This window comes from Fistularia commersonii, chromosome 15, assembly GCF_037954325.1.
Source record: "Fistularia commersonii isolate RoL2024-O1a breed Wild chromosome 15, RoL_Fcom_v1.0, whole genome shotgun sequence".
NCBI lineage: Eukaryota > Metazoa > Chordata > Actinopteri > Syngnathiformes > Fistulariidae > Fistularia > Fistularia commersonii.
In genome coordinates, this window is record NC_141298.1 from 9,502,234 (window position 1) to 9,521,768 (window position 19,535).

Consider the following 19,535-nt stretch of genomic DNA (forward strand, 5'->3'; position numbering starts at 1 on the left):
GGAAATTATCAAAAACATAATGATGATAATATGTTTACATATATATAAATATATATATATACATATGTATATACAGTCATATATATATTTATATATATATGACTGTTTTCCTCTTGTTTATGTGTCTTGAGTGAGTGTGTGTGTGTGTGTCTGGAATGAAGGTTTTTGATTGGAGGATGCGCGCGCGCGTGTGTGTGTGTGTGTGTGTGTGTGTGTGTGTGTGTGTGTGTGTGTGTGTGTGTGTGTCATCCTCCGACGCTCTGCTGCAGCAGCTGGATGATCACGGAGCCCCGGACACCGACGCCGGTGGACGTGACGGTTCGGGGGGCTGCGGCGGATCTCAACCGGCCCCCTGGTGTGGATGGGATTACCGGACCACCGGATCACCGGTCGCCGCTGCTTGCAGGAGGAGGGTGAAGGATGCGTTGGCTCCCGGTGCCCCCGGTCTGCAGACTCCCGCCGCCGCCGCCGCCGCTCGTCCTGCTGCTGATGCTCGGCGTCTGCGGCGGCACAACTTTCCAGAGAACGAGCAACATCCACATCGGTAAGTGGCACCGGGGGTTTGGGGATCGGGCACCGGGGAACGGGCACCGGGCTCAGGCGCAAAGTTGAGCTGTGACCCTGCAGGTGGTTCGGTTCGTGTTCCGGTCACCGGAAACGTGGCGGGTAACGGAACCACCCGCCGGTACGTCACTCCCCGTATGTTCAGTCGGTGTTGATTTAACTTTACTTCACTCACTCACACACACACACACACACAAACACACAGACACACACACACTTTATTGCTGCAGAGCCGGTTCTTTAACCGGATCCCGGTTCGAGTTCTGACTCACCTCTGCGGCTTCACTCCCCTTCAACTGGCGGGACGACACCGGGGGTTTTCCCGCCTCATGCAACCCCCTTGCGGGCGGTAAACACACACACACACACACACACACACACACACACACACACACACACACACACACACACACACACACCTGCTCCAGTCTCGTCGTTTTTACCACTGCAAATTCCTCCTTATATGTGTGTGTGTGTGTGTGTGTGTGTGTGTGTGTGATGATGATGATAATGTGAAACACAATGACTGTCAGTCAGATGACGGGATTAGGGCGGAAGTGAAGTGCGGTGTGTAATCCAGAATTATTGAGCTTCTTAAAGCTGTGAGGATTGAAGATGAGGAGAGATGAAGGAGGAAGAGAAAAACTTCCCGATGTGGAAGAACTCTTGCAAACCGAAGTGTGTGTGCGTCGTCAGAAAACACACGTGGAAAACTATCATCTCACACCTTCTCACATCTGAATGCGAGATTTTATTCCGGGGCCCCGGTCTCACGCTGAGATTTTACCGACTGTGAATCTTCCAGGGTCACTATTTACAAGACTCCAACTAGATTCTTTCGGTATTTTTTTTTTTTCTCACCGTGCAACATTTTCCCCGCAGACACCGGTGCTATTTCACTCCATCGCTTTTCCATTTCCGCTCGGTGCCGTCCGAGCCGCTCCACCGTCCCCTCCTCTGCCACCGACAAATACCGTCTGTGCCGCCAATAGATTATTCGTCTACCGGTTTTTCGTTTTTTTCGGAGCTCATCTATTGGTCGTCAATTGCGTTTGGTCGCCGCTGAGACCGAAAGACTTGCCGTAATTTTTAGGAGATCTCAAACACTTCGGATCGCCGCCTTATACTTAACCGCCCAGATGACGGGAGCGCCTCGACTCCGGTAAAACTCCCCAAATTTCCCCTCCGACTTTCAGATTCTAGCCTGTGTGCGCGAAAAGCTTTTTGTGTGAAACCGGCATTACAGGACTGTCTCAGAAAATTAGAATATTGTGATAAAGTTCTTTATCTTCTGTAATGCTTTTAAAAAACAAAAAATTACTTTTCATGATATTCTAATATTTTGAGATGGGATTTTTGAGTTTTCTCAAGATGTAAGCCATAATCAGCAATATTAAAATAATAAAACGCTTGCAATATTTCAGTTGATTTGTAATGAATCCAGAATGTATGACATTTTTGTTTTTGTAATTGCATTACAGAAGATAATCACAATATTCTAATTTTCTAAGACAGTCCTGTAGAGCGCCTCCGGATGAGGAATAAGTGTTTTCTAATTTAAGGGAAGGTTTAAGGGGAAATGTTATGAAATTGTCCCTGTGAGCGCACATCCGTCAGCCAATCAGAGTCTCCGCTGGAGAGCGAATTTAAAGCGCTGATGTTGAGTTTGGAGGTGAAAAATCCCAACATTAGATTTTAACGTCAACCTGGTTTCAGTATTCCCGAGGGATAGTTCAGGGGCGTTGTGATGATTGCGCGTTCTAGTACACACACACACACACACACATTTACACCCTCACACACACACACACACACACACACATCCACACAAACTTTAGCTCTTTGTGTTTTTCACACCATAAAGCGGCGCCCGTCCTCCGAGACGATAAAACCGAGGCAACGATTAAAGACTCTTTGCTTTTGGAGACAATAAAAGGTTTTCAGCAAATTACACAACCGAACCCCGCCGTGCTGCCGCGCACGTGATGTTCTTCATCGTCGTCTCGAGACCGTACGGGCAGCTTTTTCGTCACCCGCCTGGCTCACGGGCACGTCAGCGGTCGATCAAAACGCAAACGCCGATAAAACCGGGATGCTCTCGGTTTCACCGGTTTCATTGCGATCGTTAGCGTTGCTGCGGCAGTTAGCGCTTTACGCCGAAAAGGGCACCGGTTGGATTCCCGCAGGGTTTTTACTGCGTGGAGTGTCTGCAAGGGTTTCCTCCAGGTTCCTCTCACAGCCCAAAAACATGCGGGAGTTTCATCAGAGACCATAAATTGTCCCGATACATGAGTGAACGGTTAGACGTCTCTATATGAATGACAGGGTGAATGGTTATATGTCCATATACAGTTGCCCCTTATGATACAAATCATTTTATACGAGAAGTTTTTAAGATACAAAGTGGGATTCGAGTGATTTTGTTACGTCCGCTAGGAATGTTCGCTAGAAGCGATGTCTGTTGTGTTCTCCCTGTTCCTCCCTTCTCTGATTCCAGGTGGGCATGTGACGTTGTGTGGCGGTGAGGCAGACAGGTGGAAGCAATTGACAATCAGCAAACAAGGCGCAGCTGATTGGCCACACCCTTTTTGTGCAGCTTAAAAGCCGCACACACCGGATGTCTAATCGCCGGGGCGTCACATTCCACAACGACCATTGGGTCCCACATGTGTCTACCCGGTTTTGGTAGTTCCCCCTTGCCAGCTCAGCTTCTGTCCGTCAGAACCCCTGGATCATTCCACCGGTCTGCTACACCGTCGTCCACTGCCACACACCGGGCTCTGCCTGCCTGGAACCCCCTGCTTGACTCACTGCCTTCCCACCAGTTGAGTACCGTAGTATTGTTTAGATATGAATCCTTGCCTTACTGAATTTGCTAGTTCATTTGTTCGCCTGTTTGTTCGATAATTGATAATGTTAGTTTGTATCGCCATTTAGGTCTGTTCACTAGTGTTAAAGCTAGTCTCCTTCAGTTTAACCTGTTCGCTGGATTTTCTAGTCGCCTTTAGTTGACCTGTTCGCTAGTGTTGCTAGTTGTCCTTTGTCCCCTATTCAGTTTTTGTTTGGGTCCATTTCTGTTTGTATTTTGCTTATCATTAAATCTTTATTTCTAAGTTCTGAGTCTTGCTCGTGTCTTGTTGCTCCGCACCTGAGTCTTTGAATCACCCGTAACAGATTTTTATCCTTGGAATACAAAAAAATGTCACAATACAAATATGAGAGCGAGAAAATCAAACTTCGAAATTCCTGCGATACGCGCAAAGTGAGCGCCAACGACTTCTGAATCGGTGCCTATCTTTGTGCTTCTTTTGTGTACTATTTCTTAATCATTGTGAGCCTTAAGAAAGCAAGTGGAGAAGCACGAAATAAAAGCGACGCGCAAACGTGGTGTGAGTGAATATAATCGCAATGCAAACAAATTTGTTTTCTGTAATTTTCAAATGGGGAAAATTCATTTAACATATTAAAAAAAAACCATCATACGAACCCACTTCAGGTAAAAATTAAATTCTTATCTCAAGGGATCGTTGTATAGACATTTGAATAACAGCGTGACTGGTGGTATTTCTCTAAGTGATGTGTCAATGAGAGGGTGAACGGTTGCATGTCCATATATGGACATTTGAATGGAAAAAAATGAATGGTGGTATTTCTTTATATGAGGAGTGAAAGCGCGTTGGACGTTTCCATCTGTGGCCCTGAGATCGCTCCAGCCCATCCTCGACCCCGAGTGCACGCTAAGCGGTATAGAGAATGAATGAAATCACTTAAAAAGTCCTGACAGGAAATGTGTTCCCTTCCAGGAGGGCTGTTCCCTGCCGGCTCCCATGAGTATGAGGTGTTCCGCTTCGCCCTGGCGCAGCACCAGGACGTCCCCAAGCTGGTGCCCCAGGTGGACGTGGTGGAGACGGGGAGCAGCTTCGCCATGACCTATGCATGTGAGTCCGCCGCCGTTTAACTGGTTAGCCAACTTCGACTGGCTTGCTTGCTTCCCGATCGACCAATAATCTTCCTCCCTGAACTGTTTCACCAGTGTTAATAATGCACCCAAAATGTTACATCATGACGATGATGATCGTCATGGCGATAGTCATAGTTTCCTGGAAAGATCATCTGATCTGACATCACCCACAATAATGATGTTGCATCAGGTGTGTAGTGTCTAAGTGGTAGGCTGTCTGTGTGTGTCAGCACGAGTGAGGGTTGACTTGTGTGTGTGTGTGTGTTTGCCCCGCGGCTGTGTGTCGCCGCCGTCGCGGGTCACTGATCCTCCATCTTGGAGCAGCAGACAAGGGTTCGGGGAAAGTCATCTAAATGGACGCAGCTTTAAAAGAGCAGACGGAGCCGAGCTCTAAATGGAACTTGGCCCGCGGTGGGGACGGCGTGCTGACCTGGATCTGTTCAGAGACCGTGACACCCCTCCACCGCTGCCACGCACACACACATCTGACGGGAAGGCGTTTTTTTTTTTCATCTGGCAATTAAGTAACGCCTCTGAGATTCTTGTTTTCCAGTTGCCAAGCAGCGATCAGAGACGCCCCCACCAGTGATGTTGCAATCACTCTTCAAGTTATAATGCATTAAAATCTACCAATAGATCTGCAAAAAAAAAATTATATATATATAAAATATATATCATCTCACCTATAGAGAGAATTTCAACTCTATATCTATGTCTCTATAGGATGTGAGCATGACAGGGTGAATGGTTGTGTGATGCCATTGTTTATTTTTTTACATCTTGAACACACTGTTGACACCGCTGGGAGCTTGTGCACACACACACACGTACACACAAATAGCTAGCATTTGGCTGCCACTTCCGGGAGTCATTTCTCTCTGGAAATCGAAGAAAATCAATAAAATGGGTAAAACGCGTTTCGAACCTGCGACACCTCTGAGTGTCTGCGTGTGCGCACTCAAATGCAAGTGTGTGCGCGTGTTTGAGTGCTGCAGATTATCACCTTGCCGCCTGCGAGGCGGCAGCTGCGTGAGTGACTTTATCCTGTGTGTGTGTGTGTGTGTGTGTGTCCGGAAAGCAGCCATTTAATCTTTTATCCAGCCTTGCTGCTAAAAACATAGATTAGCGTTAGCAGCACAGACGGTGGCTATATTCCACTTAGCTTCGGCCCCCCTTGCAAAAACCCTACGGGATCCCCCATGACCCCTCACTCTGACGCCGATCTTTGCGTCAAATTGTGCTCCGCTCTCTTTTTCTAGCCACATCACGTCCATAAAAATGTTGCAAACCCCCAATGATACCATCGTCTGCATAGAAAATTGCACAGGCATCGTGAAACATCGTGTCTGGATCAGCAGCTCCACCGTCTTTTGGGGCGTCAGGGCAAACTTTGGATGCTGTAACGTCATTACAGCAGAAAAAGTCCCGTTTGTATCGTCTCTTGCGGGATATCAGTTTGTTTTGATCCTTTTCAGGTAAATTCTTTTCAGGATCTTTTTTTTTTTTTTTCGTTCTACTGTCAAAATATTTTGCCATCAAAATTAATATTTTATGTTTTTTTGGTTGAATTCTAAGAGTTTGTTTCCCAGGTTTTCTGTTTTCCTCGGGTTTGACTGTCACATCGCGACCCTCCTGGTTTATTGAAGACTAGCCACGCATTGCGAGTCCGCTGAATCTGGAAGAAAGGCGGCGGGAACGAGTGTCGGTCCGAAGAACGCCGCCGCTTGATCCCTCCCGTCTCTCCGGACCAGAGCGGAGGGGGGGGCGGGCGGAGCTTAGAGGTCTCAGCTGCGCGTCTCTGGGCGGTATTCAAATAAAGCACGGTCCGAAGCCTCAGGTGATAGGAGGCATGTCAGAGCGCAGGAGCTTCAGAGGGGTGATGAGGGGGATCGGAGAGTCCAGCAGGGACAGAGACCCCCGTGACCCCACCTTGTCCACCTAATATTGCTGATTATGGCTTGCATCTGAAGAAAACTCAAAAATCTTATCTCAAAATATTAGAATATCGTGAAAAAGTAATTGCATTACAGAAGATAAAGAACTTTATCACAATTTTCTAATTTTCTGGGACAGTCCTGTATATATTTACTATCAATTATAGTATCAATATTAATCAATATTAATACATATGTACTATATTATCACATTATGTATACAAATATAATAGGAATAATAATATATGTAATAATATATACAACTATGAATTATATTTTCAATGGACTTGTTATGGGGCAAAAACAAACAAAGGTCCTTCCTGTGTGATTCTTGTCAGGCCTCCGAGGTCCGTCAGGCTTGGACCTTCGAGAAGCTATGCCGAAGGAGACACCTTGTTAGCATGTTAGCTTAGCATCCCCACAGGCCAGAGCTATTTAGGAGCCGCAGCCTCCAAACGTGTTGTTTACTAGCATGTTAGCGCAGCTTCCAGCTATCCCACTCTTTCACGCTTCCATTTCTCTCTGTCTCTCTCTCTCTCTCGCTTGCACACACACACACACACACACACACACACAGTGATATGCACCTTCTGACGCACAATAACAAACACACAAAGATGGAAAGGCAGACAATGGCGCACAAGGACGTGTCTCTTACCTCTATTTCGGGCAACGTTTGTTATCATGGTCTTGACACTTGTTGCACTTACATGCATACGTGTGTGTGTGTGTGTGTTTCAATTATTTTTTGATTCCCTTTTATCATACACTGATTTCTAACCATAAATCACATTATTAAATTAAATCTTTGATTTTTTTGATGAAAATATGGATTTAAACCGTGAGTCTACAAGTCATCAATTCTGCTGGATTACTATATGACTCTCGCTGGATTACTATATAACTCTCGCTTTCTCTCTTTATCCTCCTATCTCTCAGTCTGCTCCCAGTTCTCCAAAGGTGTGTATGCCATCATGGGGGTGTACGACCGTCGGACCGTCAACATGTTGATGTCCTTCTGCGGCTCGCTGCACGTCTGCTTCGTCACACCTTCCTTCCCCGTTCAAACCAGCAACCAGTTCCTACTGCAGCTGCGGCCCGAGCTGCAGGAGCCACTCATGGCCCTTCTCGACCACTTTTACTGGACCCGCTTTGTCTACATGTACAGCTCCGACTCAGGTCAGACCACCGTGGCGTCATTGCGCTGTGATATGTGTTCTGTTGTGCGAGTTGGATAGGATAGAATAGGATAGTGAGGGGAAGGACAGGATTGGATAGGATGGAGAGTGAAGGATTTGATAGGATATGATAGGATGAGGAAGGATTGGATGGGTTGGGACGGAACGAGATAGGATATGATGGGATAGTGAAGGATAGGATAGGATAGGAGAGTGAAGGATTTTATCAAATATGATAGGATAATGAAGGATGGGATGGGATGGAATGGAATAGAATAATATAGTATAGGCTAGGATGGAATGGGATATGATCGGATAGGATAGTGTAGGCAGGGGTGGGATGGGATAGGATAGTAACAAATAGGATAAAATAGTGGAGGACAGTATAAGATAGTAAAGGATAGGATGGAATAGGATAGGATAGGATAGGAAAGGATAGGATGGGATGGGATAGGGTAGTGAAGGATCGTACAGTATATTTGGGTCACCTGAGATTGGGTTTCAATAAGGTTCTGAAGGGTCAGCTGTGAGTTGAATTGAGTCCAAGGGTCACTTGATGCTCACCTGTCATGGCATTGATTGTTAGGATTGAATCGTGATGAGCTGAAAGGTTGTGTTTTGACCTCCTCCATTAGCTGATGGTCTCTCCACCTTGATGAATGTGGCTTCTATAAATTGTCTCTCAGACCAATTATCTTTCCTGACCAAGACTCAGAAAGTGTTATCTTCCAAAGTGTCTGAGTTCTGATCTGAGGAGTTTGCTGTCCTGCAATGGGCCAATCATTGGTGTAGTGGTGGTTTGCTCACTGAATGTATGTTCTTCTGCCTCTGGCGTCTTTTGTGCACAACTACTCAGCTCACGATGGCCAACCCAGGACTCATCAATGTCACTGAAACCATGTGTCCGAAGGAGTGCGGGACTCTTCCTCCTCTTGCTCTCCGCTTCCTCTGTATAGAGGTTTGCCGGTTTAGGAGACCCCGGTGGGTGGATCTCACTCCCGTGTTCCTGCCAGTCGAAAACCAACATTCTGAAAGTGGGGGGTTGTTAGGCAGAGCTGCTGTGAAACCGGTCCCGATGGCCAAGATGCCGTCTGGTATTAGTCCCTTTTTTCTTCTGTTCCAACAGCTTCTGAGGCGGGAATGCAACTAAGAAAATGAAGTGACATGGTACGGAACCACCTCAGGGAACATGTCTACAAAACAAGGTCCTTTGAGTTTAACTAAACTTTTAAACATTGTGCAATTTGGTTTAATCAGCTGGAAGTGTTGAGAAGTTCTCCATTGGCCAGACAAGGATGCCTCGGACTTTCTTTGGCTTCAAGTCTCCTCCGAATAAAGGAATACAAATTCGTCCGTCTGTACCCTTTGGTGTCCCTCATGGGTCAATTTCAGGATTCTGTCATCCCTACTTTAAAACTTTGCTCTAAACCATATGGTGTGGACAAATATCATCCTGCCACTTTCTTTAATTTAAATCCACCCACTGTGAGTTTGTCGGTTTGATACATAGATTTCAATCTTTGATTAAATGTAAAATTATCTATCAAGCCAGGAACCATCTGCCGGTTATCATTTTATGGGTCCAGGGACACAAAACAGCCTTTATCTCCTCGCGCTTCTCTCCGCGGTGGCTCGTTTCTGGGCCGCAGCCATGTTTACTCTGCAAAGTTATGTTCGCTCACTTCAGCTTTCCTGTGAGGTTTAGGCCTCGACGATGTTTTTGGGGAAAAGCACAAAACCTCAGTTGCGTCCGTCTCCATGTCGACGGGGAAAACAAAACACCTTGACAACAGGCATGCAGTCTGTTGCCATGCAGAGGTGGGTTGACCGTAACAACAATGCCCGACTCCAGAGTAATCTGAAGTACTCAACAGTAATTTAGATGCCTGCCATGTAGTTCAGGGTCCCCCCAAGCAGTAACTCAGTACTTCACCCTGTCATCCATGAGTCATATAGAGAAATACGACAATTCACTCTCATTCACACAGGTTTTTTTTTAATTGAGCCAACTTCTGTTTTTTAATGAGCCCAATCGCTTCTACGCTTGAGCATTTTGGTGCACAAAAATGTCACAGCGCCACCTACTGGCCTGCCAGGTGTACTACAGCAATTCTGGTATTTCCTCATTTGCCCAGAGATCATCTTTCAAAACGTCACCTTTTGCACATGGAGTTGCCTCTAAGATGCTTTTAATCCCTTTGGAGGCTTTTAAGCCTTCTCCTGTAGTTGGCATTAAACCGGACAGTTAAGATGATATTTTGATTTTTATGATATGGTATCCCGGGGTTGAGGCTGTGGACGGGGCCAGTCAGCTTGCGGTTAATCGGTCACCCCAGACAGACGGACGGCAGCTGCTAACAGGATAAACAGGAGACAGGAATCAGCTCGCATGAACAGATTGTATCAGAGGAAATGAAACTGATTGTGTGTGTGTGTGTGTGTGTGTGTGTGTGTGTGTGTGTGTGTGTGTGTGTGTGTGTGTGTGTGTGTGTGTGTGTGTGTGTGTGTGTGTGTGTGTGTGTGTGCGTCTGTCCGCATGTGTGTGTTTTGATGTAGCTGCTGCCGCATCACTACGCTAATGTTTCACTCAAACACACAGGAAGACACATACTGATGTTTGCACTTTTGACGCCTCAACACACACCCACACACACACACACAAAACACTCTTTTTGTTTCTCCAGCTGATGTTTATTCACAAACACCGATGGCTGTGGTCAAAATCCTCATTGGACATTAATGCTGTCTAGTCTCCACAGCGCCCCCGCTACTGACTGTTAGCTTGTTGTGTAGCATCCAGCTGCAGAAAGGACTTAACAGGAAGTGGCACAGGAAGTGGAGCAGTTAGTTTTCCCCGTTCTTTCACCCAGTTGGAGGCTAATGGTGCCGATGAAGTCGTCATCCGTCTCGGCCAAGGCCTTCCCACCTCTCATTCCTCTTCGCGTCTCTTCCTCTCTTATCTTCCTCGTAGCATCTCATTTGGCCCTAATTAAAGGGACAGGTGATCAGGAGCGATCTGGATCTTGGCGTGGGAAAGGGTTCCTTCCAAATTTCAAACCTCAAAGTGTTTTTGCGTTCTGGCATTTGAAAAGTCGCCCCTTCAAACTGCTTAATTTCGATCCGGCGATGAAAGGCTCGGTGGGTGAGGCGTGCGTCATGTTGTCGACGCAGACCCCGTTTGGCCGGGTCTCTATTGTAAGTCGCTTTGGATAAAAGCGTCTGCCAAATGCAATGTAATGTAATGTCATGTAATGTCTTTGAGGACGATTGGTCGCCTTTTGACAAAAAACATATCTCGGGATTTTCAAAATAAAAGGCCGGACTGCCGTTTGACCCCGTATCCTAGCAGCTGTCTCGATTTGTACATATATATTGTATCCTTACTATTCTGAGCCATCCCATCCTGAACATATATATGTGTATATATCAACATGTGTATATATACAATCCCATTCTGTGTATATATATATTCATCTCATTCTTTCTCTCTATATACGTATATGTAAATAGATATCTATAATATATAGGACTGTCTCAGAAAATTTGAATATTGTGATAAGTTCTTTATCTTCTGTAATGCAATTAAAAAAACAAAAATGACCTTTTCATGATATTCTAATGTTTTGAGATTGGATTTTTGAGTTTTCTTAAGATGTAAGCCATAATCAGCAATATTGCAATATTTCAGTTGATTTGTAATGAATCCAGAATGTGTGACATTTTTTTTTTTTTGGAATTTCATTACAGAAGATATAGAACTTTATCACAATATTCTATTTTTCTGAGACAGTCCGGTATATATATATATCTCTTCATATCTATTTATTTATTTATCCATCCCTCTGTATATATATTCATCCCTGTTTATATATTAATCAATCCACTGTTTTATGGTTATAAAAACCATCTTATTATGCAGAAATGTGTCTCGTTGCTGCCTTGGTTAGGCATGTCAAATTTAACAGCATCAGTTTCATCGACACTTCTATTTTTTTAGAGCGCCTGTGAATCTGATTCTGCAGGCCTCCAGGCAGATTTCTTTGACTTTGACCCTGCTTGGCAACAAATAATAGCTGAATGATTGGTTAAATCCTTTAATATGAAAATACATGTATGGAAGCGCCACAGCCAGGGAAAAGTTATAAAAGGAAGTAGACAAACCATTTGGGATTATATAATAAGTATTCATGGACTATATATATATATATATATATACATATATATATATGTATATAATTGGTGGGCTGTCAGGGCCTGCAGGGCCTTCTCTGCTGGCCTAAAAAATATCTGAATCACAGGCTGATTTTAATTATATTTTATATTTTGTATATATGTATATAAATTTGTATATATATATATAACATTAACATTCTCAACATTCTCTCTACATATATAGTTATATATATACTGAACTATATTATATTTATTGTACCATCTATATAATTCAACCTTTATTGCACCTCTGGCTGGAGTTCATGTGAAGTTTGTTTCTGTCACCAGCAGGTAACCTGCTCCAACCTTTCCCTTCTGCGCGCTGCTGTTTGTGCGTCTGCGTGTGTGTATGTGTGTGTTTGTGTGTATGTGTGAGGGTGTGTGTGTGAGCGCGTGTGTCCATGTGCGTATTTGTGTGTTTGCGTAACTCTTTGAAGTTTCATTTTCAGCGTCTCTTTGAAGTCTATCTAATTTCTGCTGATTCGTCCTTCGAACGGCGTGTGCAAATGTGTGTGTGTGTGTTAGCTTTTTAGCTAACACACACTTTAATAGCTGTGTTTAATAACCACTCGGGAGCATAGGCATCCAGAGACAAACAGCTGTTATGAGATATTTAACATCTCTGGCAGCACAGACAGTATAACTCCTCTCCCTCCTTTTGTCGTTTTTATTAATTTCCTACCTTTCCCCTCCAGGAAGTAGTTGATGACAATGAAAAATACCATGAGGTACCATAATTTCCGGACTATAAACCGCTACTTTCTTTTTTGGAACACTGTGGACGAACCACTGATTTATGGATATTTTTGGGACCAACGAGCTTCGTGCACCTAAACATTTAGTCTCGTCACATCCGACAGAAAATTACCGTGAAATTCTGAGGCTATTCAATTCCGACATTGAAGAATACGACTTCGACGGTTTTCCGTGCGCAGGAGGAAGACAAAGATAGCGATCAGCTGGAGTAGGACAAAGCGGGAATAGAAAATGGATGGATGGAATTGACTTTTACTTGTATTATTTATTATTAATCAGCCGTGTTACAGGCGCTGTTTGTAAAAACAGCATTTCCAGTACGTATTTGTGGATGTTACCGGTATGTATTTAATTAAACGTTGAAAAAATGATTCTGTGTAAATATCCCATGTTACAACATGGACATCTGCAACTTATAGACAAGTGTGGCCTATATATGTGCATATATATTTTTTTTGTTTATTTTTTGCCAGTGTGGCTTATATCCAGGTGCGCTCAATAATCCGGAAATTATGGTAGCTTGAGGGAACGTCTTTGTGTTTATCTCACCATTCATCGGTTACAAGTTGTATTGCTATGTCATTTTGACAAGACAAAGGTAAAGTGTGACAATTGTCTAGTCACCTGTTATTTAAACAGTTGAATAGGTCGCCTTATTCATCATTGCAAAAGTTGCCCCCCCACAATTATTTTGTCAGGAGCCGCCACAAAAACAAATAAAATTTTTTCCTTTCTTCTCGTTGTGTCTCAGCGAGCACCCGTAGCTTCCGAAGTTTGTCTGTGGAGGTTCTCAGACATCCAGGTCATGGTGAATTCTTGCCGAAATCTTCTTGTCTTGGCAACTGGACTTGAATTTCTTCACCTGAAGACGTTTCACCCCCACCTGAGGGACTTCAGTGTCTTCAAGTGAAGAAAGTCAAGTCCAGTTGCCAAGACAAGAAGATTTCGACAAGAAATCCCAAAGTTTCTTTCGTAGTCTCCAAAGTTCCACACCTCTCTCTCTGTAAAACTGAGTAGGTTTGTTACTGCCTCCACCTTTTTGCCTTTCACTCAGAAGACCCAATTATGCTGAATTCTTGGGCTTTTTCCCGCAGGTGTATCAAGCTGTGGACCATCTGGATTTGGCCACTTTCGCAAAACAGCGGGGTTGAAATGGCCCCACTTATGTAGACTATGGTTAGGTATTGTACTCTTTGGCCACCCTTGCCCTGTAATTTTGTGCGGTTGTTTTTCTATGGCAGGCACCCCAAGCTCCTGCAATTGTATACTATTATTGGGATGTAGGAGTTGTGCAGTCGTATTTTTTTTTATTTCTCCGTTGTATCAAAAGGCACTGCTGCTCATGGTACACTATGTTGTTTCCATACGGCTTATATCCAGATGTGCTCAATAGTCCGGAAATTACAGTAATTAGATTCAATATGAAACAGAGGTCATATGTGGATCAGTGAGAAACTGCCAAGGAATCCACGTTTTTGTTTTTATGTTTTTCACAGATCACGAGTTGGTTTACGAAGGTTCTGTATCGACTGGTCGGGTGTGGCAGTGACAGAGGTGGGCACAGATACGAATTATCTCATAGCAATGTTAACAGCGGTGGGGAAAAGCTACATGGTTAAAAAAAAAAAAAAAGCATATGAAGCATGAAATAATTAGCACCTGAGCTTGGAGGGGTTCAGGCCTGATGTCTGTCAAAGGGCAAAAGAGAAACATCTTGTTTTTTTTAAGATGTTTATGGAGCTCTTCATCTGACAACCGTAGGATCTGAAGGTTTGAGACGTCTCCGGCAAAACGCTGCTACACCGATCCTCCCGTGACAGCATTACCACAGGAAGACAGCGGTGTTTGCCTTCATTGGGGATAGTTGGATCTGCGTCGGCTCTTTCAGGTTACTGACGAGGAGCGACGTGATTGATCTATTGTTCTTTCTTCTTTTTTTTTTTTTGTTTAAATCTTTCATAAAGACGACGCTGTCAGAATCCGCTTCTTGCAAACCGAGGCGGCGTGGTGCTCACAGAATTGTCGTCCGATGCAGACATAATCAACCTAAGACCCCTTCGGCAGGTGATGAGTCTCCCCACTCTCTGAAGCCGATGATTGACGGCGTTTTATTTTAGGGGTGTTCGCTCAAAGATGAAAATGTGCGGTGAATCGACAGAAAACGATTGGCTGCCATCCCTCCCACTCTTTCCATCCTGTCAGCACTCATTTCCATTCATCTAGTAAGGATAGTAACCTCAGGAAGCGTAGCTTCATCTACCGAAGCGTCTCGCCTGGCGCCCACCATTGTTATTTCTTTTATGAATATTAAAGTTATTACTGTGTCATGTCAGCTATTAGTCAAACTCAACTTTATTGTCAATTTCTCAGCATGCACTGGACAAACAGAGAAAGTGACAAGATGTTTCTCACGATTGGTGACATGAAATTAACAAAATAATAATAATAATAATTGAGAGCAAATAAGCAGTCAAGTGCACTGTTACATCAAACAGTAAACATTAAACCATGAGGTATGAAGTACAAACTGATGTTTTATGGCACAAGAGAGTAGCAGCAGATGTATTTTTTGTTTGTTTGTTTTTGTTTTCCTTTTTTTTTCTTTTTTTTTTGTACTACAATGGTATATGGTGCAATAGCAGCATAACACTTTTCTCTCTGCAAAGTAGCAGTGGTGCAAAAAATAAAAAGTGGTAATAGTTCGATATATTTTTAGCCAACAGGCTCAAGCAGGTTGGATTGGGTGGAGAAAAGTGTCAGGGGTATTATGGGATAGAAGAATATCAGCCAGAAGGAAAGGAAAGGTGTACAAGACAGTGGTGAGACAAGAGATGATGTATGGACTAGAAACAGTGACGTAGACCAAAAGACCAGAGATGAAGATGTTGAGGTTCTCTTTGGAAATGAAGGGGATGGATAGGATCAGGAATGAGTGTATCAGAAGGACAGCATATGTTAGATGTTTTGGAGAGAAGGTCAGAGAAGCCAGACTGAGATGGTTGGGTCATGTACAGAAGGAAGGTTGTGAATATTTGTCGTAAGGCGCTGGGGTCGGAGTCTTGAGGAAGACCAAAGAGAAGGTTTATGGGCATGAAGAGGACATGGGTTAAGTTGGGGTGAAAGATGAAGATACAAAATAAAGGACTAGAAGGAGGAGTTTGATTCCCTGTGGCGACCCCTGAAGGCAAAAACCAAAGATAAAAGAAGACATAAAAATTTTACTTGTCAAGGTTGGGGAAGCAGGATGTAAGTACCAGACTGTTCCCTTCGTATTGTACCGTCCGCTCAGGACATGAATCAAACTTTTGTTTGCCTTTTTAACACACATGTCCTACAGCGCTTGGAGAAGTTACTCATTTAATTTATTTTTTTTAATTACTTACGGGGGAACAACACTTCGACACACAATGAGGAGCTGGGAATCGAACCAGGAATGTTCGGTTACTCTACCTCCTGCTATCGCCCAGTGGGGGGCTTAAACCCACAACCCTGAGATTTCGAGTCTCATGCTTTACCAACTGAGCTGGCCATGCTGAATCAGATGTTTGGGACTCAAGCCAGTTCACACCAGAAAGGGGAGAACAAATGGGTGCACATTAGAAATAATCTAAGTCTGTCCAAAGGATGTAGGGTAAGCATCAACTCCGGTCGCAGGGATAGTCTACGAGTGAGCAGAATGATCCAGGAACTCAAAAGAGGAACCCCGAGGAGAAGGTCAAAGTTTCACCGTGCCTCTTTGTGTATCCAGGTCTGGCGGTTCTGCAGAAGATCCTGGACACGGCGGCCGAACGCTTCTGGCAGGTGACGTCGGTGAACCTGGACACGCTGACGGAGGCCGCCTTCATCAAGCTGCTGGCTGACCTGGACTACAAGAAGGAGTTCCAGATCATCATAGACTGCGAGCTGGAACGGCTCAACTCCATTCTCAACCTGGTAAAATCACCGCTGCCATGGAAACAACAACGGTCACTTGGAACTAACACAAAACGTTTGGCTCACAAATGGAATTTCAGATGTGATCGAACCCTTCTCTTTCTATAAGTGATATCAGTGTTTTGTTTGTTGGAAGGTCTACCTTCTTTTCAATGTCTTGTCAATTTTTGTTACATACTTGTTACATTTCTGGAGATTTCTATATTTACAATGAGGGGGCTACAACTAATGATGAGACCAATAGTCAACTAGTCGCCGACTACTGGAAGGACTAGCTACATTTCTTGGTTGGGTCACAAACAAAATGCTTCCAAACTTTTAACCATTTGTTTCAGGTTAGCCTAGCTTTAGCCGCCATACTTTAGCCACCTCCACACTGCTGCTTCCCTCTTTTGTTCCCGGGATTGATTTTCAAGCCGTGCATGAACCGTGCAAAACTGGAGTCACTTCAATGATTCATGAGTCGTGATTCTTTGTCTCTCTTGACTCCTTCACTAACTCATCACTGCCATTACTAGCTAAGGTAACTCACGATAAGAGACTAGACAACATGTCACTATTGTGCGACTGCTATTTAAACTGTATTTATAAAAATATATTCAGTTAATCACGCTATTAGACCTCTTGGAATAGCAACTCAATGAACAAATCACTCAGTAGCTCACGGTAACCCCCCCCGACTGAAAAAAACAAACAACTCACTCAGTAACTCAGTGAACGAATCACTCAGTAGGTCAGATTAGCCACCCTACTCAGAAAATGTGTGACTCAAATATCCGATTCTCATTGATAAGTGAATCATATAAGCCGAAGTCAGTGAAAAGAATCAAATGTTCAGTCACAAGTGAACATGCGAGTTGTGAGATTTAACTCTGAGCTACTTTAATTGACTCCGGCGAAACACTGTGTAGCGTAATGACTACGAAAGAGACATGCTATTGTGATAGGCAACTATTTCCTATCGCTCAGATTTATCTGGCCCCTCGACATTGACATTCAAATCTTCATTAACTGCAATAAATTCGCGAGCCATAAACCCCACTCCGTTCTTGTAAAGCAAACACCCGCCAGGGTAAACACTTCCTGTTGACGAGACCCCGATGTAGTTGAATAACTGACGCTAGTCGGTAAATCCGATGGCACCGAAATACCTCCGCGGCTAGCGTCCAAATCAGCTTATTATGGACGAATGGGTGTTTTCGATGATAAAAAAAAATCGGCACTCGCAGACAGCCGCCACCAGCATGTTGCCGGCGAGGCCTCATTCTGTAGAACTCCCTCTTTCGCAGCTTGTTAAAACCATTACTTCTTCCTCAGGTGATAAGAGTTCTGCCCCTTCTGTTGGAAAGTTGCCTTCAAATATCATCCCATCGCAACAGGGAGCAATTTGTCTCCGTGCTCGGGTTTTTTTTTCCGGAGTCTTCATTTTATGCCCTTTTATTATTTCTCATTTCGATGTTTCATCATGCTGCTGCGTTTTTTTTTTTCTTTTTTTGTTTGTGTGTGTGTGTGTGAAAATCGGCGCTTCCATCGAAAACAATTAAAAAGAAGCTGACGGTGGAGAAACGCAACCATTAGTGTTTCGGATTTATTTGCTGGAGGTTTATTTCGCCTCATCTGAGAGCGCATTGTTGATTCATATTTCAAACCGCGGTCTGGCGGTCCAAATAGAGGCCGAGGAGGTCGGGAGCAGCTGCCTCGTCCTCGAATCATCTTTTCTTTGCCCCCGACCGGCCCTGCCGACACCCCTTCCTCTCCGTCTTTCTAATGGTGAGCAATTACCCCACCGGAGAGGAAGACGGGCTTCCAAATGGCAGGAGCTTGAGAGGAAACGCGCGTAATGTCCGCGTAATAGACTCCATTCATCAGGAAAGCCAATCCCTTTGTGTCGACAGATTGCGGCTCAGAAGAGGAACCTGAAGAACTACCACTTCATCCTGGCAAACCTGGTGAGCTTCCTCTTGAGGACAAGTCCAAGTGGGGAAAGATAAGGTCTTGATCCAGTGTGTGTGTGTGTGTGTGTGTGTGTGTGTGTGTGTGTGAGTCAGGGCTTCCTGGACCTGAACATCACTGAGTTCCAGAAGTTGGCGGCGAATGTGACGGGCTTTCAGCTGGTTAACCGCTCGGATCCGGCGGTGGAGAAAATCAACCAGGACTGGATGGACTTTGACAGCAAAGACCTGAAACTGGCCCGCAGGAGACTCCGGGTACACACATTTATACAAACACACACACACACTCGAATGGAACAGGTGCTTCAGGAACTCTATGTTGCCAGAACCCCTCCTGGTCTGTTTGACAGCTGCTTCTTGCTTGTAAGACAAGAATTCACTGCATGCAGCGAAGGAGCCGAGCACGCTGGGTATCCGTCGATAACCCGCGGTTACTTCGCTCTTTTTGTTTTGTTTTCCCGCTGTTGACCCAGTTATAGGTTTTCTGTTTGAAAGTGTAAAGACTTTAATACCCCAAAATAACTGTTCTTATGTAGTCAAAGAGCTGTTTGGTTTCAAATAGAGCCGGCTAGCTTAAAGATCACGTTCTCCCGCTCCCTCAGTACACGGGAGCTCTGACGTACGACGGCGTGAGCGTCATGGCGGCGGCGTTCAAGAGCCTGCTGCAGCAACGGATCGACATCTCCCGCCGCGGCAACGCCGGAGAGTGTCTGGCCAACCCTCCCGCCCCCTGGGGACAAGGCATCGACATCCAGCGAGCGCTCCAACAGGTCACATCGTCAGCTTAAAGCATCCGGGATAAAAAAAAAAACCCTACCGAAGGCTAACTCCCCCTCGTGTGTGTGTGTGTGTGTGTGTGTGTGTGCAGGTGCGACTGCAGGGCCTGACGGGGCACGTTCAGTTTGACGAGCGCGGCCACCGGACCAACTACACCCTGACGGTGATGGAGCTGAGTAACACAGGCCCCCGGCAGGTGCTGCTGCTTCTCTTGCGTTTGGTTCAATTTGTTTGTTTTTTAAAGGGAGTCAGGTGAGAAGTCTGTCAG

At 44.7% G+C, this 19,535-nt stretch overlaps 1 protein-coding gene across 4 annotated transcripts in view; it reads left to right on the forward strand.

The window, feature by feature from the left end:
• Positions 1-266: 266 nt before the first annotated feature.
• The window catches only part of LOC147226420 (glutamate receptor 1-like), a 34,785-nt gene continuing 15,516 nt past the window's right edge, over positions 267-19,535 (forward strand). For all 4 annotated transcript variants that reach the window (XR_015107193.1, XM_086160423.1, XM_086160422.1 and 1 more), the window contains exons 1-8: positions 267-544; positions 4,368-4,502; positions 7,399-7,638; positions 16,354-16,538; positions 18,434-18,487; positions 18,587-18,745; positions 19,093-19,260; positions 19,359-19,463. Coding sequence is in view for 3 of the 4 variants with exons in the window: in XM_086160423.1 (XP_086016549.1) it covers positions 421-544; positions 4,368-4,502; positions 7,399-7,638; positions 16,354-16,538; positions 18,434-18,487; positions 18,587-18,745; positions 19,093-19,260; positions 19,359-19,463 (1,170 nt within the window). In the remaining variant the exon portion in view is untranslated. The remainder of the gene's footprint in view (positions 545-4,367; positions 4,503-7,398; positions 7,639-16,353; positions 16,539-18,433; positions 18,488-18,586; positions 18,746-19,092; positions 19,261-19,358; positions 19,464-19,535) is intronic.